This window comes from Neoarius graeffei, chromosome 2, assembly GCF_027579695.1.
Source record: "Neoarius graeffei isolate fNeoGra1 chromosome 2, fNeoGra1.pri, whole genome shotgun sequence".
NCBI classification, from domain to species: Eukaryota; Metazoa; Chordata; class Actinopteri; order Siluriformes; family Ariidae; genus Neoarius; species Neoarius graeffei.
Window position 1 is genome coordinate 60,686,958 of NC_083570.1, and position 24,646 is coordinate 60,711,603.

At 39.7% G+C, this 24,646-nt stretch overlaps 1 protein-coding gene across 3 annotated transcripts in view; it reads left to right on the plus strand.

Moving 5' to 3' along the window:
• Positions 1–24,646, plus strand: part of itga11b (integrin, alpha 11b) — a 63,733-nt gene that overhangs the window by 36,636 nt on the left and 2,451 nt on the right. For all 3 annotated transcript variants that reach the window (XM_060914579.1, XM_060914580.1, XM_060914581.1), the window contains 15 exons: positions 57–187; positions 1,419–1,585; positions 4,801–4,940; positions 5,688–5,798; positions 5,917–6,002; positions 6,157–6,361; positions 6,602–6,697; positions 14,991–15,067; positions 17,188–17,271; positions 17,841–17,931; positions 18,064–18,177; positions 19,120–19,203; positions 21,062–21,172; positions 22,073–22,168; positions 23,069–23,182. In XM_060914579.1, coding sequence (XP_060770562.1) covers positions 57–187; positions 1,419–1,585; positions 4,801–4,940; positions 5,688–5,798; positions 5,917–6,002; positions 6,157–6,361; positions 6,602–6,697; positions 14,991–15,067; positions 17,188–17,271; positions 17,841–17,931; positions 18,064–18,177; positions 19,120–19,203; positions 21,062–21,172; positions 22,073–22,168; positions 23,069–23,182 — 1,707 coding nt within the window. The remainder of the gene's footprint in view (positions 1–56; positions 188–1,418; positions 1,586–4,800; positions 4,941–5,687; positions 5,799–5,916; positions 6,003–6,156; positions 6,362–6,601; positions 6,698–14,990; positions 15,068–17,187; positions 17,272–17,840; positions 17,932–18,063; positions 18,178–19,119; positions 19,204–21,061; positions 21,173–22,072; positions 22,169–23,068; positions 23,183–24,646) is intronic.

Genomic DNA, 24,646 nt, shown 5'->3' on the forward strand with positions numbered 1-24,646 from the left:
TTCTCATTCTCTGGCTAATTGTTTTGTTTTTTCTCTTTTATATTTCTCTTTGTCAGAGAATAGCTGCTGCGGACATATCCTCAGGCCTGCAGTATTTTGGTCGTAGTGTTCATGGTGTGATGGACATAAATGGAGACGGACTGCCTGATTTGTCTGTAGGTGCGCTCGGTGCTGCCATCTTACTCTGGTGAGTCCTTCTTGTAACTTGAATGCAAAGAGGTAAAAAAAAAAAAAATGTACGCCCATGTTCACACCTAGGGGCAATTTAGCTTAATCCAACTCCATGCATGTTTTTGGAGGTTTGGAGGAACCAGAGAAGTAACCCAGGCAGGCAAGGAGTGAACATGATGACAGTTATAGAAGGGAAATGATTTTCATAATCGCTCTATCCGCTATCACTCAGATGAGATTGGGTTCCCTTTTGAGTCAGACTCAAGGGTTCTTTCTGGGGAGCGTTTCCTTTCTGCTGTTGCCTCTGGCTTTCTCAGTAGGGAACAGTTATTTCACGAAATCGAGTCGTACATGAGCTGATAGCTGACAAGGCATGTATAGTTGGTTATAAGCCATGTATGACAAGACTGAGTGGAATAATTGTTTTATTCTATCCACATTCACTGGATTTTGAGAAATGGAGCAGTTTTATTTTTATTTTTTGCAAATTTGATAAATAAAAACTTTATACAAAACGTCCGACAAAATAATTTCCTCTTAGAATGTAAACAAACCGGCAAAATGACAGTAGCAACTTGTGAAAAATGTGATGATAATTCTTGAAAAATTTAAAAAAGATACGTTCTTACCATCAAATACTTTTATTCCATATTGTATTTTTTTTTTTGGGGGGGGGGGGTTGTTTTCAAGTAGAGTTTTTATTTCGTTCTCAGTTGGTTCAACAACACGCTCTACCATTTTGTTTTTCTCTACTCACGGTATATGAGCTGATAGCCTTGTACTAGAGTAGCCAATCGGAGTGCACGATTGCTCAGATCCAGTGAATGTGGATAGAAAAAATGTATTTATGTCAGGATTTTATATACAGTATTTATGTAAAGCTGCTTTGTGGTAATGTCCATTGTTAAACCCACTATACAAATAAAACTGAATTGGCTCATAAAAACTGATAGCTGAAGAAGAAGACAGCCTTGTTTGTCCAGTAATTCTTCATTTCTCATCGCCAAGCTGAGGTCAGAGTGCAGGGTCAGGCATGAAACAGCACCTCTAAAGCAGAGAGGGTTAAGAGCCTTGCTGAAGAGGTGGGAGGGGGGAGCAGTAGCGGATTGACAGAGAAAGAGCTTGAACTCACAACCTTCTGATCATTAGCCCAGAACATTGTCCTCCACTGTTTACCACTGCTCAGAGTAAAGGCTACAAAGTGCTTTTCTAATTTTTTACTGCTTGCTTCTGATTTAAATGTGCAGGTCTCGCAGCGTGGTCCGTGTGCACATTGATGTTCACTTTGAGCCATCAAAGATAAATGTGTTCAACAAAGATTGTGTGCGAGGAGGCAAAGAGGTGACCTGCATGGCAGCCATAGTCTGTATCACTGTAAAGGCACGAACCCCAATGCCAGACACACAAAGTGTGGGTATGTAATCACTGTTACTCATCTTTGTAGCAATATCTTGGAGACATGATGACAATTTAAATTATCACCGTCTGCTTTAAAGGTTTAGCGATAAAGTAAGAATGATTGGTTGTCTGTTTGTATACACGTGAGCACAGACAAGAGAGTTTAGGTAGTATTTTCCAATGAACTGGAAACCTCCATCAGATGTGTGTATGAAAGGTCAGGTTTTTAATCATGGAAAGATTTTTTTCTAATGTGTTTAGCCACAGAAAACACAGCCATAGAAACCACTGTAAAACAGTGTCTGTCACTTTATGCTCCCTCTCACGCCTCATCTGGATCTAATTTATTTAAATCTCTCACACTCTCTCTCACACACACACACACACACACACACACACACACTTACTTTATCAAGTTCTCTATCTCTTTCATATCAGGCTTAACACTTGGCTGCCATTTTCTCAGTCTGGATCAGTATAAAATTTATTTAACCTGTTCCATCCTCCATTTTGGAAAAATCGAGTCAGAAGCTTTTCCTTTATTTGAGAATATTTTAGTAACCAGAATAAAAAAAAAACATTCTCCATTACAATGAAAACTTCTCTCTCTAATGGTAGTCATGGGACAATAGCAGATTCAACTGATTTATCTATTTATTTATTGACTATAAATGAATTCTGGAAAAACAGCCAAACATGATACAAACTTTGGCTTTGACTAAAATTTCATTTTTCTGCCAATAATATCCTTTGAAATCTCTACTTTTTAAATGAAACCATAAATATATTTTACCAAAATTATGTGGAAATGTTTTTATTTAGGACTCTTTCTAAATTCTCTGCTTTCAAAGATCTCATTTGGTTAGGGAAACTGTTTATCAACATGGTGATAAAAAGTCTGTCTGCTTAAATGGTTACACTAGCTAAGTGTGATTTTTTTTTCTCAAGCAATTAAAGTTATGCTTTGATCAAATTGTTCCATTCATCCATCATCCATAAACACTTATCCTGTACAGGGTCGTGGCCTAGCTGGAGCCCATCCCAGCTGACTATGGGCGAGAGGCGGGGTACACCCTGGACAAGTCGCCAGGTCATCACAGGGCTGACACATAGACACACACAACTGTTCACACTCACATTCACACCTACGGTCAATTTAGAGCCACCAATTAACCTGACCTACATGTCTTTGGACTGTGGGGGAAACCGGAGCACCCGGAGGAAACCCACGCAGACACGGGGAGAACATGCAAACTCCACACAGAAAGGGCCCCGTCAGCCACTGGGCTCGAACCCAGAACCTTCTTGCCGTGAGATGACAGCGCTAACCACTACACCACCGCGCTGCCCTGATCAAATTGTTGTTACAGCAAAATGGACACACAAGTCTAATCAATTTAGTTAGTTAATAAGATACCAACTATTACTCTCAGATTGCTTACAATGATCCTGCAATGTTGCATCGTCAACAGCACGGAGAATAGAGCTTACAAACTCTGTACAAATGACAGCTTACAAATGGCAAGTCTGAACATTTTTAAATAACCTCATCTCATCTCATTATCTCTAGCCGCTCTATCCTTCTACAGGGTCGCAGGCAAGCTGGAGCCTATCCCAGCTGACTATGGGCGAAAGGCGGGGTACACCCTGGACAAGTCGCCAGGTCATCACAGGGCTGACACATAGACACAGACAACCATTCACACTCACATTCACACCTACGGTCAATTTAGAGTCACCAGTTAACCTAACCTGCATGTCTTTGGACTGTGGGGGAAACCGGAGCACCCGGAGGAAACCCACGCGGACACGGGGAGAACATGCAAACTCCACACAGAAAGGCCCTCGCCGGCCCCAGGGCTCGAACCCAGGACCTTCTTGCTGTGAGGTGACAGCGCTAACCACTCCACCACCGTGCCGCCCCTTTAAATAACCTAATAAAATCTTATTAAGAATAAGGCATTTAGCCAAAAGAACAAACATCTTTTGGCTTTATTTCCTCATCAGTGTAACAGTGTACAGTTATCATTCAGGACAATTATAAGGCTCATATTTAAATGTTGAGAATTAATTTTATCTAACGTGATGAGACAGAGACCTTTGGGAAAGATGCTTATGATCAAAGTGATGGCTCGTTTTCCATTTTTAACTTAAAAATATTTCAAATTTGTCAGTAATATTGTTTTTCCATAAGTAGATTAGGTTATAAATGTACCGGGTGTCAAAAAGTCAGGAACCAATGGGAAATATGTTGAGCAAATATGTCGATCTGGGGTTTTCCAAGGGTGCAGTGGTTAGCCCTGTCGCCTCACAGAGGTGAGGCGTCTTCCCATGACTCTGTGGGTTTCCTGCCACAGTCCAAAAACATGTGGATTAGGTCAGCTGGCTACTTTAAATTGCCTGTAGGTGTGAATGTTAGTGTGAATTGCTGTCAGTCTCTTTGTGTTAGCCCTGCGATAGACTGGGGGCCTGTGTACCTGGTTTTACCCCGCCTCTCAGGTGGGATTGGTTTGATATGCGATATAAAACAAATCAATGAATGAATGTCAAACAGAACATGTTGAGTAAAATCCACAAATACATGATACAGCAGCTGAGAAAACATGTAGAATATGTAGTAAATAATAAATACAAAAGTATGTGTAGTTTTACTCACATTGGTTCCTGACTTTTCAGACCCTGTAGATGTAGGTGGAGCATCTGTTAGTGTCTTTAAATCTATTTTTTTTCTCCTTTTTCACTTTTGGCAGGAACTAGATATTAAAATGCTTTTTTATTTGTGAGTCTGCAAAGAAGTATAGTAGTTAGTCAGTTAGAAAAAATTCTAATTTAAAATAAGCTGTACTACCCAACCCATAGCAACTGTAGCATTACATTACAGGTATTTAGCAGACGCTTTTATCCAGAGTGGCATACAATACCCAAAGCAGCCTGGGGAGCAGTTGGGGGTTAGATGCCTTACTCAAGGGCACTTCAGCCATTCTTACTGGTCCAAGGAATTGAACCAGCAACCTTTGGTCCCAAAGCTGCTTCACTAACCATTAAGTCATGGCTTCCCCCACCTGTAGCACCTGTAGCACGAGTATAATTCTGTATTCTGGAAAATGCAGTGGACGTAGGATATGCTGCAAATTTAGCTTATGCATATTAAACACATCAGTTCATTCATAAGCATTCATCTTGACACATTGGATTAAATTTCAGTTTCTCTTTTTCTGTCTTTCTCTGCAGCTCTTAAACAGAGCTGGGCGTTTGATGAGAGACGCTACAGCCCCAGAGCAGTGCTGGATAATACTGAAGGACAGCCTTCTACGAATATCACTGTCCTACCAGACACAACACACTGTGATCACATTTACTTCCACGTGCATGTGAGTCTGACATCACCATCCATTCATTCATCCATTATCTGTAACCGCTTATCCTGTGCAGGGTCGCGGGCAAGCTGGAGCCTATCCCAGCTGACTATGGGCGAGAGGCGGGGTACACCCTGGACAAGTCGCCAGATCATCGCAGGGCTGACACATACTGTAGAGACACACAACCATTCGCATTCACATTCACACCTACGGTCAATTTAGAGCCACAAATTAGCCTAACCTGCATGTTTTTGAACTGTGGGGGAAACCGGAGCACCCAGAGGAAACCCACGCAGACACGGGGAGAACATGCAAACTCCACACAGAAAGGCCCCGTCAGCCACTGGGCTCGAACCCAGGACCTTCTTGCTGTGAGGCGACAGTGCTAACCACTACACCACCGTGCCGCCCGAGTCTGACATCACCTCTTAACTTATAATAATAATAATACATTTTATTTATAAGCGCCTTTCATGACACTCAAGGACACTTTACAAGAATAAAACAGAAAAAATAAACCGATTAAAAACTACACAATATAAAATGGAAAGAAGGAAGAAAAAAATATTTTATATATATATATATATATTCTATTTTATTCTCAATGTTTATTATCAGTTTACATTCAAAAGGATATCAAATCCATATCAGTGTAGACATTTTCATCTTGGAATTTTTGCAATTCATCATTTATTGCATTACATGATTTAATAGATTTAACAGGTGCTGTGTTTCAACGTCTGTGTACTATGTGTATAGGAAACTGCCGATTACACTCGGCCAGTAGTGTTCAGTGTGGATGTGGAACTGCAGAACCTCGATGAAGGCCCTGTGCTGGATGATGGCTGGTCCACCTCACTACGTTTAGAGGTGACTCACAGTTAAAATAAGCTTTAGCCATCTAAAGTTAGTTAAAACATTGTTCACTGATGGAATGCTATGCTTAATGAGATTAATAGTGTTCCTTCATCACATTTTCTTTCCTTAGCTGCCCTTCTGGAATGGTTGTGAGGAAGACGATCGATGTGCACCTAACTTGATGCTCCAGAGCAGCACTGACCTATTGGATCACAGGTGTGTTGTTGTGGTTCCACACTCAAAGACAAACCTGTAGTACACATGCTACACCTGAAGTAATGTTTGTGTGTTCTTTCACACACAAGCACATACATTCTGCTGTGCACTGCTCCCCTGGTAGCCTTGTATGTGTCTCTGTTTTTGGTTCCAGACAGTTCTGTGCTTGGAGAGAGTGTGCCACATGCCCACTGTGTAGCCTGAATGGGGCGAGGGTGGACACTGAACGAGTAGTGGAAACCAGCAGGAGAAGGGTGCTGGTGGAGGTTCAACTTGAGAATAGGGGAGAAAATGCTTACAACACACAGCTTCAGATTTCTCACTCAGCAAACCTATACTTCTCCAGCCTGATGGTGAAGGTTTGTTTCTACATGCACATACAAAGTACGATGTGACACTTTGGACTGTCAAATTGGGTTGGTTCCAGTATGAAGACTTGACATTTTGATACATCGAATTAATTTCAGTATTCAGTGAGCCAGTCCAACTGTATGACTCACATGACTTGCCTTGAAAAGAGACTAAGGGAGGGACGTCATGGTTAGTCATTCATGGGTGGCTCATGCCAAGGTGACATACTAGTGTTTCTTGCATTCCAGACTCCTGATGTAGAAATCAAATGTGAAGCAGCAGAAAGACTAGGTCTACAGAGGAACTGCAATGTCAGTGCTCCACTGATGAGATCTCTTGCTCAGGTGAGACACTAAACTTGGAAGAAGAATTACATCATTTTTTCCCTCTGAGCATTCAAGCTACAGAGTGTGGGGAAAATCCATGGACGCCTCCATGTTTGCGTTTTATATGCAACAAGCTAGCCAGCTAACTGCAATGAATAATGTATATTTACCTCTTCAAACTGTATAACCAGTGTTATAGATTTAACAAGAAAACATGTCTGTATGTTGATTGATCTAAAAGAAATACTCATATATACAGCATAAATTAGTTAATGGTTAAAAAAAATACTGCTTTGTTTACTGTTCATGCAATGAGCAGCCATGTTGATTTGATGTCCCATGCTGAACTCGGGGCTTGAAGAGACCATCCCATGTTCCCAAGCAGGAATTCCAAATCGAAGGGGTGTTTTCTTTGGTTACTGGAAATTACAAGTTACAACCTTTAGTGTATGTAACCAGTGTTGGGCAAGTTACTTCAAAACTGTTTTGCATTATTTATTACTTGTTACTGTCATTTTAAAGTAATTAGTTACATTACAATATTACTGTATTTAAAATGTAAGGCATTACACTACTATTGCATTACTTTTAAGTTACTCTCACCAAAAATAACTGGAAGTATGGATTTGGCAATCTAAATGTAGCTCAAGACGCTCAATTAGCTCATCATACATCCAGTGGAAGGTGATGTGGTATCTGACTCAGCTAGGCTTATGGTTAAAAACACTAGAATATAATAGCCACAGTGATGGCTCATGGCACAATACAAGGAACAATCATCGCAAGAACAGACAAAAGGTGAAAGTCTGGCAAATTGTGATAGAAATACTGTAACTTTAGGCCTATTCATATTAGCATTAATTGACCTGTATTGTATTGTAATGTCTAAAGATATGACAGGATACAAAATTAGCATTTCTATGCCTTTATTGTTTTCAAGTTTACAGCATTAAGCATAGTTTATGCTTCATTAAAAAAAAAAAGATTAGCCCTAAGGGATATGACTCCATTTCAGAAATTTAACAAAAATGAACATATTATGGCAAATCGTAGCCTACAATAAAACTGGCCTGAAAAAAAAAACACGAGCCTTTTAAATCACAGCTAGACGATGACTATTAGCTATATGAGGCTACCCAGTCACATTTCGAAAAACAGAATTAGAAATAAAATCAAAGTGCTTTTAATGATATTGAAGTGCTTAGGCATATTAGCCCTCGAAGGAAAGGCAGCTCAATCACTTTAGTCTGACTTCCGACCAGAAAAAAAACTCAGTTATACAGGACAAAAATGTAAACAAACTGTCAGCATATCTTCAACAACATACTCCGCCACAAGTCTCCTAACCTCCTGAGGCTGAAGGAGCATCTCAGAGCGGCAGAACGTTAATTTTGGCTGCTTGGTGATTTTATCACCACTCTCATCCTCCGCTTGCTTCCTTGCTAACTTCATGTTACTATGGCACCTCTGGAAATACTTAGTTAAATTACTGGTGCTATTTCGGGAAGTGGACAGTTCTTTAGGTTTAGCACACAAAGTGCATTTGACTACGATGTTCTTCACATCCTTATTTTTCACAAACTTAAAGTAATGGGCGTATACCCATCTGGAGAATGTGCTATCCAACGTTAGATCAGCTGCAGGTTCACTCTTCTCTCTCTCCTGTGTGACTAGCCTAAAGGAAAAGGAAGTGAAACATTTTGCGCGGACGTTTCACCTCTGCTGATCTCGCGTGATTTTGGCAAATTTGTATGAAGGAAAAAAAAAAGCCCACCACTTCATTCCAGGTTAAAAATGCATTGTAACGCGCGTTACTGACATTTGTACTGAGTAAAATATTACCAATTTTTTTTTCTGTAATGCCTTACATTACCGCGTTACTGCAAAAAGCAATGCATTACAGTAATTCGTTACTTTTGTAACGCGTTACTCCCAACACTGTATGCAACATAAACATGCCGGTCACTGTCGCATCCCCACATTGTTCTTTGCTGATTAAGGACAAGGGTAAGGGCTTTGCTAATAATGAAAAAAATCTGCAGAAAAAAAAACCCTGTAGAAAATCAACAGACACAAATTAATTCTAGTGCACATTGCACAGTAACGATTCAGAGAAAACAGTCATTAATCTGTCAGGCTGTCTTGCATAAATTCCTCGAAAGTTGTTAGAAATGTTAATCATAATTCTCTGCCAAATTTCCATTTTCCAATATCCATGTAGACAGAAGCCATCTATCTTTCAAATACTCCATTTATACCAGTGACATTTAATTCATCCACAGTCTGGTAAATCAGTAATGTTTTCCTTATTCTCTGCTTCTGCTTCTCTTCTTTTCCATATTTTCTGTTTAATCTGTTCAGCCTTATCTATCTTTTGCAGAATTCTTAATCATTCCAGGACTGTAAGATTTAATTATATACAGTATAATGAATCCAATTGATTAATTTCAGAGCCATTAGTGTCGAGTGTTGGGGTAGTTACTCAAAAGTAATTAGTTACAAGTTACTAGTTACTTCTTTAAATTGTAATGAGATTACTTTACTAGTTACTGCATTTGAAAAGTACAGTGGATATAAAAAGTGTACACACCCCGTTAAAATGATAGGGTTTTTCTGATGTAAAAAAATGAGATCGTGATAAATTTCAAAACTTTTTTCCACCTTTAATGTGACCTATAACCTGTACAATTCAATTGAAAAACAAACAAATCTGTTAGGGGGGATAAACATAAAAAACGTACAATAAGCTGGTTGCATAAGTGTGCCCACCCTTAAACTAATACTTTGTCGAAGCACCTTTTGATTTAATTACAGCATTCAGTTTTTTTGGGTCGGAGTCTATCAGCCTGCCACATCTAGACTTGGTAATATTTGCCCACACTTCCTTGCAAAAGTGCTCCAAATCTGTTAGATTGCGAGGGCATCTCGTGCACAGCCCTCTTCAGGTCACCCCACAGGTTCTCAATTGGACTTAGGTCCGGGCTCTGGCTGGGCCATTCCAAAACTTTTTTGGGGCCATTGTCGTGCTGAAAGAGGAAATTCATCTTCAGCTTTCTAGCAGACACCTGAAGGTTTTGGGCCAAAATCGACTGGTATTTAGAACTGTTCATAATTCCCTCCACCTTGACTAAAGCCCCTGTTCCAGCTGAAGAAAAACAACCCCAAAACATGATGCTGCCACCACCATGCTTCACTGTGGGGATGGTGTTCTTTTGGTACAAACATATCTTTTGGACGGGCGGCACGGTGGTGTAGTGGTTAGCGCTGTCGCCTCACAGCAAGAGGGTCCAGGTTCGAGCCCTGTGGCCGACGAGGGCCTTTCTGTGTGGAGTTTGCATGTTCTCCCCGTGTCCGCGTGGGTTTCCTCTGGGTGCTCCAGTTTCCCCCACAGTCCAAAGACATGCAGGTTAGGTTAACTGGTGACTCTAAATTGAGCGTAGGTGTGAATGTGAGTGTGAATGGTTGTCTGTGTCTATGTGTCAGCCCTGTGATGACCTGGTGACTTGTCCAGGGTGTACCCCGCCTTTCGCCCGTAGTCAGCTGGGATAGGCTCCAGCTTGCCTGCGACCCTGTAGAACAGGATAAAGCGGCTACAGATAATGAGACATATCTTTTGGAATTGTGGCCAAAAAGTTCAACCTTTGTTTCATCAGACCAGAACACATTTTCCCACATGCTTTTGGGAGTTGATATATATAATTTTTTTCTTTTTTTCAAAATTTATCTGGGCCTCGATGTTTTTCTTTGACCCTACCTCATAGTCCAGACATATGGAGAATACGGGAGATTGTTGTCACATGTAGTACACAACCAGTATTTGCCAGAAATTCCTGCAGCTCCTTCAGTGTTGCTGTAGGCCTCTGGGCAGCCTCCCTGACCAGTTTTCATCTGTCTTTTCATCAATTTTGGAGGGATATCCAGTTCTCGGTAATGTCACTGTTGTCCCATATTTTCTCCACTTCTTGATGACTGTCTTCACTGTGCTCCATGGTATATCTAATGCCGTGGAAATGTTTTTGTACCCTTCTCCTGACTGATACCTTTCAACAATGAGATCCCTTTGACGCTTTGTAAGCTCTCTGTGAACGCTGGCTTTTGCTGGAAGATGCAAATGAGTAAATGTCTGAACTTTATTTGGGGTTAATCAGAGTCATTTTAATTGATGGCAGGTGTGAACCCAAAAAGACTGAATGCTGTAATTAAATCAAAAGGTGCTTCAACAAAGTATTAGTTTAAGGGTGTGCACACTTATGCAACCAGCTTATTGTACATTTTTTATTTTTTATGTTTGTCCCCCTAACAGATTTGTTTGTTTTTCAATTGAATTGTACAGATTGTAGGTCACATTAAAGGTGGGAAAAGTTTTGAAATTTTTTATCGTGATCTCATATTTTTTTACATCAGAAAAACCTATCATTTTAACGTGGTGTGTACACTTTTTATATAAACTGTAACTTCACTGCCCATTACTTTACTTTACTTTTCAGTTTCTTAATCCAAATTCCCAAATTTACCGCGTCGATACACGGACAAACATAATGGCCCTTTCATCACTTTATTTTCAATTTTCAATAAGGGCATCTCTTAGCCTTTCAACATAGTGTAGATAGCTCCTCGTTAGAGTCAGACCCATCATCAGGCTGACCAGATTCAAACATTCTGAAGGCTTTCACAAAATTGCTGCCATTATCTGTGACACATGCCATTACTTTATGGGTTAGTCCATAGGCTGAATGAACCTGTTCTATTTGACTAGCTATGACATCATAGGTATGTCTTCCTCTCACTCTCTTGTAGGCTAGAGCAGCCTTTGCACGCTTAAAACTAATGTTGTCAATCCAGTGAGTGGTCATTCCTAGGTAACTTTTATTGTTTGCAGTCCAAATATCCACGGTGACACCTAATCCAAGGACTCAAAAGTTTTTCTAAGACTGGATTCCATGTCGGAATAACATTTGTCCAAGTAACTGCAAAAGGTTTTCCTGTTTTTTGGTTTTGTTTTGGTTTTTAGGTTTAATTATTTATTTTGGTCATTTAAACTTTCAATAACATACACACTGGTTACATACGGTACATATCAGCAAGAAAGACTGAAAAGGATTAGACTGAAGCAAAAGCTTATTGCGTCTACTACCCTTATTACATTTCATAATTTAAAGACAGTCTGTCTTTTTTTGATGCCAAAGGAATTAAGGAAAGAAACAAAAGGGGGAAAAACAATAAAATAAAATTATAATAGTATCTGTTACATTTTGTTTGATACAGTTTTACAGCTTTCAATTTCAAATGAACACCAAAACATGCATATTAATGTACATCCTGTCTGATGGTAAGAAGAAGAAACAACCTTTTATTTGTCACATGCACACTTCAAGCACAGTGAAATTCATCCTCTGCATTTAACCCATCTGAAGCAGTGAACACACACGCGCGCACACACACCCAGAACAGTGGGCAGCCACACTACAGCGAGGGAGCAGTCAGGGGTCAGGTACCTTGCTCAAGGGCCCTTCAGCCCAAGGCCACCCCATGTTAACCTAACTGCATGTCTTTGGACTGTGGGGGAAACCAGAGCACCCAGAGGAAACCCACGCAGACACAGTGAGAACATGCAAACTCCACACAGAAAGATCCTCGCCGGCTGCTGGGTTCGAACCCAGAACCTTCTTGCTGTGAGGCAACCGTGCTAACCACTACACCACCGTGCCACCCACAGTAGTAGGTATTTTACTTAACATTTTTCTAAATCTCGGCGATTTGATAGTGGACAGGGGAAGCATGTCTTCCACGATGTACCCTGCTACTAGTCTGTTCATTTCTTTTTGTATTACCTGCTGTGCTCCAAGATGTGAGAGAAGCTAAGCTTGTTTAGAGGGAGTTGGTGCCTGAGTGTCTTCAACTGCCCAACGAGCCAGAGGATCTTTCGCCACAAGTTTTGTATTGCGATGCTGGCTTGCCAAGTGCTTCTACAGGTTGCTCGTTGAGTTAGCAGTGGTTGAAAGACACCTCTCACCTGGGCATAGAGTGCATTTCACATGAATATTTTTGTCCTTTTGAGCAATAAACTGAAAGTAATGTGAGTATCGCCACTGGCTGAAACCCTCTGTGTCCGTCTCCATTTTCCCTCTCCCATGTCCCTCTATGCACCAGCAGCTACGCACTCACTCAAATCGGTCTCTGTGGTAACAGTGCCTAAGCACACATGCAGCATGCATGCACGTGCCACTAAAACAGATCAGAACTTTTCTGACTGACAAAAATGGCTTGGGTAACGCAGGAAAGCGCGTTCCTATAGTCTAGTAAAGTAGTGTAGTTACCGATATTTTTAGTGTAATGTTACTTTACAGGGCGGCACGGTGGTATAGTGGTTAGCGCTGTCGCCTCACAGCAAGAAGGTCTGGGTTCGAGCCCCGTGGCTGGTGAGGGCCTTTCTGTGCGGAGTTTGTATGTTCTCCCCGTGTCCGCGTAGGTTTCCTCCGGGTGCTCCGGTTTCCCCCACAGTCCAAAGACATGCAGGTTAGGTTAACTGGTGACTCTAAATTGAGCATAGGTGTGAATGTGAGTGTGAATGGTTGTCTGTGTCTATGTGTCGGCCCTGTGATGACCTGGTGACTTGTCCAGGGTGTACCGACCCTGTAGTAGAGCCCTGCACTCCCGCGGGAGTCCCGCGGGACTCGCAGGACCCGTCGCAAAGCAGTGCGGTGCGGGACAAATTTTGAAAGCTCATTGCGGGTGCGGGCGGGACCGGAAGTGCACATATGCGCGCGCGGGTGGGAGAGGTGATAAGCTGCAGTCCCACTAACTAAAAACATGCTTGAAATAAAATTTATAAATTATTAATTTATGTCTATCATATATAATTTGTGCTGGATATTTTATTTGGCGTTAATAAAAACATTTTAAGATGCCTAAATTTGCAGAGAAAGTCAGATTGCCAGATTGAGTGAGAAATGGCCTCTTAAACTTGCCATTGATCACCCTAAGGAGAAATTCTTTGATCACTCTAATGACTCGCAGTTCATACCCAGCTAGCAAGAGAACCATAAGTGAATTGATTTACTTGTTGCGTTAGTCTACAACTTTAATCAGAGAGACAGGTTACACAGTGACGGTAGGCTTGACTCAATGCTATCCCAGAAATCCTTCCTGTAATATGCAAATTTGGCTGTCCAATCAGAGGCGGTCAAATTTGCATATTACAGGAAGGATTTCTGGGATAGCATTGAGTCAAGCCTACCGGCACTGTGTAACATGTCTCTCTGATTAAAGTTGTAGACTAACGCAAGCAGTAAATCAATTCACTTCTTTTACTAGCTCTGCTTTGCAATAAAAAAAAAAACATTGGTACAAAGCAAGCCCATTCACTTTTTTATGCTGATCAGAGAATTACAATGGTTTCTCATGTGATAAAAATGTGTGATTTGCGATTAAATATTTTAATCGTTTGACAGCACTAATTATTATTATTAGAGATACTACATGCTGAATTCAGAAACAAGGTAAACAATAACAAACGTGAGCTGTAGATATTTATGCTCAAATCCACTCAAAATAAGAGGCGGGGCACCATCACGCTGTGTCAAGACAAGAACTTTCCTGAGAAATAACGCGAACGTCTGCATCATGCGGGATTTGCGGGCGGGAGCGGGACAAAATATGGCAGGCGGGGGCGGGAGCGGGACTGAAAATCATAATTTTTTTGTGGACGCGGGCAGGAGCGGGACTGAAAATCATAATTCTTTGCGGGCGCGGGCGGGAGTGGGACTGCACAATGCGGGCGCAAGCGGGAGCGGGACTGAAAAATCCGACCCGTGCAGACCGCTACCCTGTAGAACAGGATAAAGCGGCTAGAGAAAATGAGATGAGATGTTACTTTACTTTGTTACCCATAAAGGTAATAACATTACTGTAATCTGTTATCTCCAACACTCTGAGTGTCAAATTACATTAACAATGATCGAGAAGAGAGACAGTTCTATGAGCCAATTTACCAAACAGGGTTTCTAACCAGGTCCTTATTTTTGTGCTGTCCCAGCTGCACACGCACACACGTCAGGTTTTGTTGCTTTATTTGTATTGGTAGTGAAAGGAGATTTAAACTCTGGAACTTCAGGGACCTATTCATGAATCACAGTATTAAGCTGTTTGACAGCTTTGTGTTTTGTGGGTGTGTAAAAGCAAATTGGTTTGTCTCACTACCTGAAGAAAAGAACATTACTATATCTAAGCTCCTGATCTTCTTTAAGAATGTAGACTGCTGCTTCATTTACTTTTGGTGTGAACGTGCATCTGTGTGAATGTTTCATTCTAGGTGACTTTCCGGTTGGAATTGGAGTTTAGCAGATCTGTCTTTCTGGATTACATGCAAGTTTTGCTCAAGGCCTCCAGGTGAAGACACATATATTATAGTTTTAATCGTGCGTTCATACAGTGAACAGAAAAGTCACATTGATCTCCACTTTTCTTAAAAGTGTTTTATGGGCGCCTGAGTGGCACAACAGAAAAAGCATTCTCCCTCTAGTCAGGGGTTTGTAAGTACGAATCTGGAAACTAGACTCAAAAATGGGGGAATTTTATTTTATTTTTTTTAAATGTGACATGTATATTACATGGCTCATTTGAATACTTAATTCTGATTGGTCAATTATGGCATTCTACAATCTCTTATTTCCGTCATTAGCAGAAACAATAAAACCAAAAATTTTAAATCAATATTTTGTCAAATTGTTAAATTCTTCAGTTAATCGCTGTGTAATAAATGAGATAATGTACAGTGAGTCAGTCATTATTACAAAATAAATCCCTTCAGAGTGATTCAAGATTCCTCCGCTTTGCATCAGTGTCCTGCCTCACACTCTTCTTCTCATTTCAGCCGCTCCCATTAGAGGTTGCCACAGTAGATCCGTTTCACATATGTGATTTGGCATAGGTTTTACACCGGATGCCCTTCCTGACGCAACCCTCCCCAATCTATCCAGGCTTGGGACCGGCACTAAGTATGCAATGGCTTTTGCAACCCCAGTGCCTGGGTATTTTACCTAATCTGCGTGTCTTTGAACAGTGGGGGAAACCAGAGTACCTTGAGAAAACCCATGCAGACACGGGGAGAACGTGCAAACTCCACACAGAAAGGCCCCTGTCGACCATTGGATTCAAACCCAGAATCTTCTTGCTGTGAGGCAACAGTGATAACCACTGCACTGTTCTGCCTCACACTATCAGGGTTTATTTAAATAATATTGACTGGCTTTGAGTGGTCTATCAGATATATTCCATGATATTGAAGGAGTTGAAGATGACTTCAATATCATGCTAGCTGAATGGAATATATCTGATATACCACGAAAAAAGCCAGACAATATGATTATTATACAGACACACACTCTTTATATCAACATTCCTGAAGGCCAACACTAGCTTACCTGCAAGTTGGTGCTGTTAGTGCGGCAATGAAGTCACCTTCCAGCCGGTGTAGGGTTCATCAGTAGCACAGACTAACAACCGAGAAGCTAACATTTCTGTCCCAAGACTCTTCTTCTGCACACACTCGCCACAGCATTTTTCACACAGACTTAAGTATTCCTTTCCCGATGTAATTTACTTAGTTACTTTTAAAATCAACATTGACAACTACACACAACAGAGCGACCTGGCAGCCAAAATTCTCTCAAAATCTTCCACTTTTAATGAAGCAAACCTCGCAGCCATGTTTGTTAAAAACTGCCACAATCACTCTCTAGTGTGGAAGTTTTACATCACTGATGTGTCTCTTTTCCAGTTTTTCAATGTCTGTTGGTATGTTTTTCTCTTGTAAATATGCGTGAAGAATATATAATGAAGTTTTGGTAGCCTTTTGGGTGTTCACCATTTTCAGTTTTTAGTTTATTTATTTAGTGCTTAATTAAAGCATAGCTAATCCTAGCAGTAGCACTCGATTAGCCTCATCTTCTCTCTCTCCCGGCTGGCAAAGAAATGATTCTATGCATGTGCAGCAGAAAAGTTTTGTCACTGGATCTTTGCATGAGCTCTGATGTGTGACGTCGTGTTGTCTTGACAACATGCAATATTGTAACAATATTGCATGCTCGTTCTCCATTGGGGAGAGTGGCGTAATACATGTAGGATAACCGATATGATAACAATATTGCATGCTATCAATAAACCCACTAAAAGGGAATAGAATACATGTTTTTATTCCATGGATAAAGTGACCCGTATGTATAATAGCTCACAATAATAGCCAGCTCTGGGGCGTTGTGGCTCAGGTGGATAAGGCGCCATACCATAAATCCGGGGACCCGGGTTCGATTCCGGCCCGAGGTCATTTCCTGATCCCTCCCCGTCTCTCTCTCCTGCTCATTTCCTGTCTCTACACTGCCCTATCCAATAATAAAAAAGGTGAAAAAAGCCCCCCCAAAAAAAATTATAATAATGGCCAGCTCTCTGTGCATTATCCCTTACTTAGCTGTGGTAAACATTGGGTTTTTTTTGTTTTGTTTTTTTTGCAGCGATGGTGAAGAGGTGACTCCTGAAGACAACATCAATAATATATATCATCCTTTAAAGCATGAGGTTGATCTCCTGTTTACAAGGTAATGAACCAGATATAACACATGTGCATTTGGAACAATAAAGTTTGTCATTAATATCTGTCGGTGTTTATATCGGAAATAAGATGATGTATAAATTAACTTTCTTTTTTCAAATAATCATTTTATGAGTCAGGGATGAAGCACAGAACTTGTGCTAATGTTCTTATCCTGTGTCTGGAGCATCTTACATTACATAACCACCACATCTATCCTACATGCTATATGAAAATGTTGTGTAATTTTTTGTGTGCTTGTTCTAATATATTATCATTTCCATAGGAAGAGTTGTGTTATTGGAAAATGATAAAGTTTGAGGTTGTAACTGTAATGTTTCATGTTGGGCCACATCACACCACCCCATCGCTGATTATTTTCCTATTACAGTGTGCACTATAAAACAAGATGTTTTATTCCTTACTTCTCAGTGAAATATAACATAATGAACAAATGTGCAGTGTAGTAAGTTGCTCACAGAGTGAGTGCAGCAAAGAGAAAATGCACATTTTTATTTAAATATAAACCACATACTGTAAAAGTTAAACTGAGCAGCTCACTTTTTTTTTCTCCAGGGATTCCAGCCCTGTTCGCTTTGAAATTAAATCTGCACCTAATCCAGGCTATGCCGTCACTACCGGATCTACCTTCAATCTCTCTTATCAGGTGGGAATCACTTCTTCCTTTTGCTCAAATTTTTAGCATTAAACATTTTTTTCTGCTAACTTTAATAAAAGATGTCACTAAGTGATACAATTTTTTTTTAAAACCCTTTTTGTTTTTCATGTTACACTGCAGCTCCAGAACCTCGGTCTGTTCCCTGTTACTCACCTGCTCCTCACAGTAGATGTTTTTTCTGTGACTAAAAATGCCAATCATCTTCTTTACATATCAGACATACATGTTGCTCAGGTATTGGGATGAAACTGAATTTTCACATTATTCATTTCCATTCAACTATTCATGTTTGTTTTGTTACAGTTTTATCATTGTTGGATTCTTGATGTATAGGAGTGTTTTTTCTATCTGTCTCAAATTGTATTCTGACAGTAACTTAAAGCTAGGGTAGGCAATTTATTTTCGAAGCTTTTTTTTTGAAGTTCTCTTTACATCCCAACAGCAATGAATAAGTGAAATGTTCTGACAAAAAAAAGAGAGAAATCTGTCATCTATGGCAGTCATAGGGCTGTAAAAAGCCCATCCAATTCAGTCTGAATGAATGATCGGATGGCTTACTTGCCTTTCTACCTGCCTCCCTGTGTGCACTCTGCCTGTGCAGTCATTGCGTGTGACCGGAGACTTCCATAAGGCTCGGCAGATATATTGCAGACATATTGCTAAAGCTAGAGAGCTAGATGACAGTTGTGAGTGCTAGCTATAGCCATGTTCATTATTTACATTCATTGTGATAATGTTAGGTGTTTTCTTACATATGAATGAGACATGACGTAGTTGGATAAGACAATGATCTGCTATGCTCCTCCCCCCAAAGGTCTCTCTCATGGACTCCTCCTCCAGTGGTAGTCAGGCAGTGCGCGTTCATGTGTTTTGGACAAGTGGCTTTGGAGGGAGTGCTGAAGGGAGGGGGTGGGATTTTTTGTTTGTTTGTTTGTTTGTTTGTTTGTTTGTTTGTTTGTTTGTTTGTTTGTTTGTTTGTTTGTTTGTTTGGATACTTTCAAAATGCAGCTTACCTTTTCTGGTTTCTCCAACATTGCCTCCCCAAGCTTTAAGCAGCTGGTTTACACTTGCTTGCCCAGTAGATCTGTTCTACTCTCCAGTAATCAACTTTGTATAAGCTTTACTGTTCAGTAATGATTTACAGGGTAAGAGTCAGTGTATTCGTGCTTTCTCCAGAATTCTGGCTCTCAGTGCAGTGTTCCACATGTCACTGTGACAGATGTGCCCTCAGATGAAGACCTCTCACTCACACCACAGCTGGTAATTATCTGTTTATTGTATTCAATAAAAGAGGTGGAGAGCTCCTGTCCATACTAGCTACTGTTAAGCAAGTGAAAAATGCTTTTAACTGAGATAAAATGGGCTCTTTGCAGCTACAGGTCACGTGCTCGGATACCACATAGCAACACCATACTGAAGAGCATGCTTTCAGGTAAACAAAACCCTCGACAAGATCAAGTACAAACGTTTCAGCAGTTTATAGCATTTAATATCTTTCCTTTTCTGGAAAAAATGTTCAAGTAGTTTTCTAAGTTTAGTTTAGGCTCATTTTTACAGAAAAAAAAAAGATTTTATCACAAAGGCATTGACTTTTAACGGGCAGCATTTGGATCTTCACGGCCAAACAACATGGTGACTTTGCAAAGTATGTACACCAGTAAAACCTGGGAAAAGCACTTATTTTAATTCTAACAGCTCAAATCAGATCCATAGTAAAACCTTTCAAGGTATATAGTTGTTTGTGAAAGGTCTGACTACATCTTGAAGATATAAATGGACAGTTTACCTCGATGGTAACACATGCTTGCTACAGCGCATCAGTGGCTTTATACTAAAATTATATTACAGCTTTCTAAAGGACATAAACTTAAGATATTTCTTTTTGAATTGCTAGAGCCAGTTGGGAAATATACAGAAGATAATTCTGGATGCACAAGTACAGCAAAACTGTACAAATTCATAGGTGAACCTGGCTACTTGCACAATATAAAATTATATAACAGGATTTCTTCTTCTTTATGTGTACTGTAGGCGCTTCAACAGTATTCTGTATTGTGAAACAGAAAATTATTAAGTACAACAACTTTAGTATAAAGCCACTGATACACTGTAATAACAACGTGTTATTATTGCAGTAAATCATTCATTTATATCACTGTTTCTCAAAGTGCAGTGGTCCGTGAGTTAATGTCATAATCACATTTTGTCAGTGTTCTCTCAAATCGCCTATGTGACTCCAAAAGCAAAGTTATGAGTAGCACAGATGAGTTGTTTTCTATATTGAATAAAGTCCAATGGAAATTCAAATAGTAGCCTATTATTTGAATTTGTCTGACATTAAGCAAGCCAACAGTTTTGCGACACTGCCTATAGCTACGTCAGTTTAGGTTACGCTTTCATATCAGCGTCACCTCGGAATGTGGAGGGAATGTGGAATGCAGAGAAACTACGAGTACCCAAATCAGACTTAGCTTCAAACTGTCAAAAAGATAATGGATCGGTGGCTGAAGACCAGGTCAGTCAAAAGAAAAGCACAAGAAACACCTGACACAAGCGAGGACAAAGTGCAACAACATGGGAATTCTTTGTTTGAGAAAATGAAGCAGTGCAACCGGATCAATGTGGCCCCCGATACGAGATTAAAACTGTCCAGTTTGGAGCCAGACATTGCTTCACTGATGTATCAGAATAAGCAGCACCATTCTTCCCATTAAGAGGACGACAACAATGCCGTCCATTAAAAGCCAATGCAGGTAAAATCGCGATAAAACAATTTTTTCCTGTAAAATGAGCCTAAACTAAACTTATAAAACTGCTTTGACAATTCTTCTTCTTTCGTACTTCACCTCATCAGGGGTTTTGTTTACCTGAAAACTTGCTCTTCAGTATGCCGTTGCGATGTGGTATCCAAGCACGTGACTTTCGAGCTGCAAAGAGCCTATTGATCATTGTACAAAAATGGTTTATAATCATTTTAATTCTAGTAAGTTATAAACTGAAAAGACGACACTACGTGATTTATGCCCTGCCTCTTTGGAGTTCAGTACAATCCCTGTTATTTACAAGTCTGTATCTCTTCAGTGCAGTTCTCAACCCTGTTTATTGTTTACTGAAACAGAATTCGTCGACTGCTCTAGCTTTTTCTGCACAGTGCAGGCTCACACTCCTTCCCCAACAAGACATCAGTGTGACTGTGGGAGGATGGCTAAACCTCCACACACTACAGAAAGTAAGCAGCTGGACTTTAATGCATTGTGGCTCCTTTTCTGAAATAAAATTTGAAATAAAATTACTTTTTAATGTGTCCAGTGTGGCAAATCAAATCCTATGCCTAAACTAACATGTTTCATATATATAATATACACACACACACACACACACACACACACACACACATATATATATATATATATATATATATATATATATATATATATATATATATATATATTGTGTGTGTGTGTGTGTGTATATAATATATATGTGTGTGTGTGTATGTTTCTTAATGCGTCTTCTCTCTGCTTGATGATGATGCCAACTGATTACGTCTCTAATTTCATATAAGAAACACCTATTTTGGCTTTTTTGAGATACATCTGATGACCAATAATAGTATGTTCTGCAGTAAAGGCGACGACTACGCTGTAGCAAATTATTAGAAAATCAGAGTATAAGGAAAAGTCAAGGAAAGTTTTCTGTCTCATTTTGCTTGCGAAATACCAGTCTAATACCAGCTGTTAATACCAGCTTTGTTTGACTTCTTTTTGGATGACACATTTTGTGGAAAATGTCGTATGCCTAATTTAGTTCAATGTACGTGTCAGAATGCTAGACAGAGCTTATTTCACCACTTTGAAAAGGCAACTGAAATTCTCATAAACTCAAACTAATGGAAAAGCTACAATTATCCTCAAATCTCAGAACACAATTTACCAGCTGGTCTTGGGATTGTGATATGAAAATCCAAAATCTTAATTATCATTGCTCTGATTCTTATGTAATATTGTAATTTTAAATATTTTGAGTGCAGCAAATAACTTGAAAGAAAGAGGGTGTAGAAAGCAACCACCCATAAAACCAAACAACAAAGTTTGCATGGGGAAAAATGTATTTCTTGTATTTTGCCCAGATAAACTTCAAGGTTTTGGAGTTGGTGACGACAGCAACCATCGAGTTGAGCCCAAACAACACTGTGTTCCTGTATGAGGAAAGACCTACAAGACATGTGAGCACTACAAATGAATTTCACTCACAAATAAAACCTTTAAAGCATTTAATAAAATCCAAGTATTAAAATAATAAGAATGAAAGCAGAGAATAATAGAGAATAAAACTTTCATCATATGTATGTGTATGTCTGCTTTCTTGAATAATCTTCAATCTGGTTACAATAAAAAATTATTTCCAAACAAGATCACATAATGATGATGAAAAAGAAGAAGAATGTAGACTGCCTAGTAAACAGTTGTATTGAAGTCAGGGAAGCGCTTTCACGCCCTCAAGACCAACATGGAGAGAATGAGGAGGAGCTTCTTCCTTCAGGCCATTTGGGCTCTTAACCAGGACAATACTTCGGTCTCATCACCAGTTCACCCTCATCCCCCCATCTCTTTCACCTAATTGTGCAATTTCACTTAATTATAGTGCAATATAGATAGATAGATAGATAGATAGATAGATAGATAGATAGATAGATAGATAGATAGATAGATAGATAGATAATTACAGTTTTATATATGCTACTGCATTTAAGCATTTATACTACTATATACTACTAAGCATGCTACTAATATACCATTAAGCATGCTATTACTAAGCACTGCAATTGTACTATGTCTGATTTTGTATGTCACAAATAAAATTTGAATTTGATTTGAGATTCAGAATCTTAGTAATAAGGTTAAAAGGAAGGTTAACCAAAGATGTAGCATATATGGATAAATATTTGGTCAAAAAATTAGCAGATACTAAATAATCATGTCCAGTAAACATAATCAGGTCTGTTAAAATTACATATCAGATTAAAAACACACACTCTTGACCTACATATCTCTTCATATATCCATATATCCACAAATTGTATATTCAGGACCCAGTGTTTATTTTTGTTTTGTTATGCCTGCAGATAATTCTGGAGATTAGAAAGGATGAAGATTACAAAATTCCAATCTGGATTATAATCGGAAGCACTTTGGGAGGTCTACAGCTTTTGGCTCTGCTGGTACTAGCTCTTTGGAAGGCATGTTATCCTCATTCGTTATTACACACCCTCCATTATATTGTATATACACACTCAGTTTCTCAGTAGCTACCCTAGTATCTACACTCATCCCTTAATGTTTTTTTAACCAGGTAAACCTACATATACTGTACAGTACAACTGATAACTGTCACCCATTTGTTGCTTTGCAGTTAGTCAGTCCCTCTCTACCCTGTCTGTCAATGAACAAAGACCAAAATAGAAAAGGGTAACTAAATACTACTTAGATGTTGAACTATTCTCACCACAGCAGTGACACTGACATGATAATGTGTGTTACACTGGTATTGGTCCATCAGGAACAGAAGCATTTTGTGGGGTTTTAAACCCAGCAGCATTTTGGGGGTTTCAATGTCAGTGCAGTGACCTCAGTGACATGCACATAGAAAATATTAAAAACTATAGTCTCTTGGTGTACAAATACAAGGTTGAGGAATAATGTGCAACCCCAATTTTAAAAAGTTGGGACACTGTGTAAAACAAATAAAAACAGAATGCATCCATCCATTATCTGTAGCTGCTTATCCTGTTCTACAGGGTCGCAGGCAAGTTGGAGCCTATCCCAGCTGACTACGGGCGAAAGGCGGGGTACACCCTGGACAATTCACCAGGTTATTGCAGGGCTGACACACAGACAAACAACCATTCACACTCACATTCACACCTACGGTCAATTTAGAGCCACCAATTAACCTAACCTGCATGTCTTTGGACTGTGGGGGAAACCAGAGCACCCGGAGGAAACCCATGCAGACATGAGGAAAACATGCAAACTCCACACAGAAAGGCCCCTGTTGGCCACTGGGCTCGAACCCAGAACCTTCTTGCTGTGAGGCAACAATGCTAACCACTACACCACTGTGCTGCCTGAGTCTGACATCACCTCTTAACTTATATATATTGTATTTTATTCTCAATGTTTATTATCAGTTTACATTCAAAAGGATATGAAATCCATACCAGTGTAGACATTTTCATCTTAATATTTAGAAAGTTTATTGTTTTTTGAAAAATATATACTCATTTTGAATTTAATACCAGCAACACATTTCAAAAAAAAAGTTGGGACAAGGGCAACAAAAGACTAAAGTTGTGTAATGGTTAAAAAAAAAACAACCTAATTTTGTTAATTGACAACAGGTCAGTAACATGATTAGGTATAAAAAGAGCATCCCAGAGAGGCAGAGTCTCTCAGAAGTAGATGGGAAGGGGTTCACCGCTCTGTGTGGGCAAATAGTGCAACAATTTTAGAATAACGTTCCTCAACTTCTCATCTCATCTCATTATCTCTAGCCGCTTTATCCTGTTCTACAGGGTCGCAGGCAAGCTGGAGCCTATCCCAGCTGACTACGGGTGAAAGGCATTCCTCAACTTAAAATTGCAAATAATCTTGGGATTACATCATCTATGGTACATAATATCATTAAAAGATTCAGAGAATCT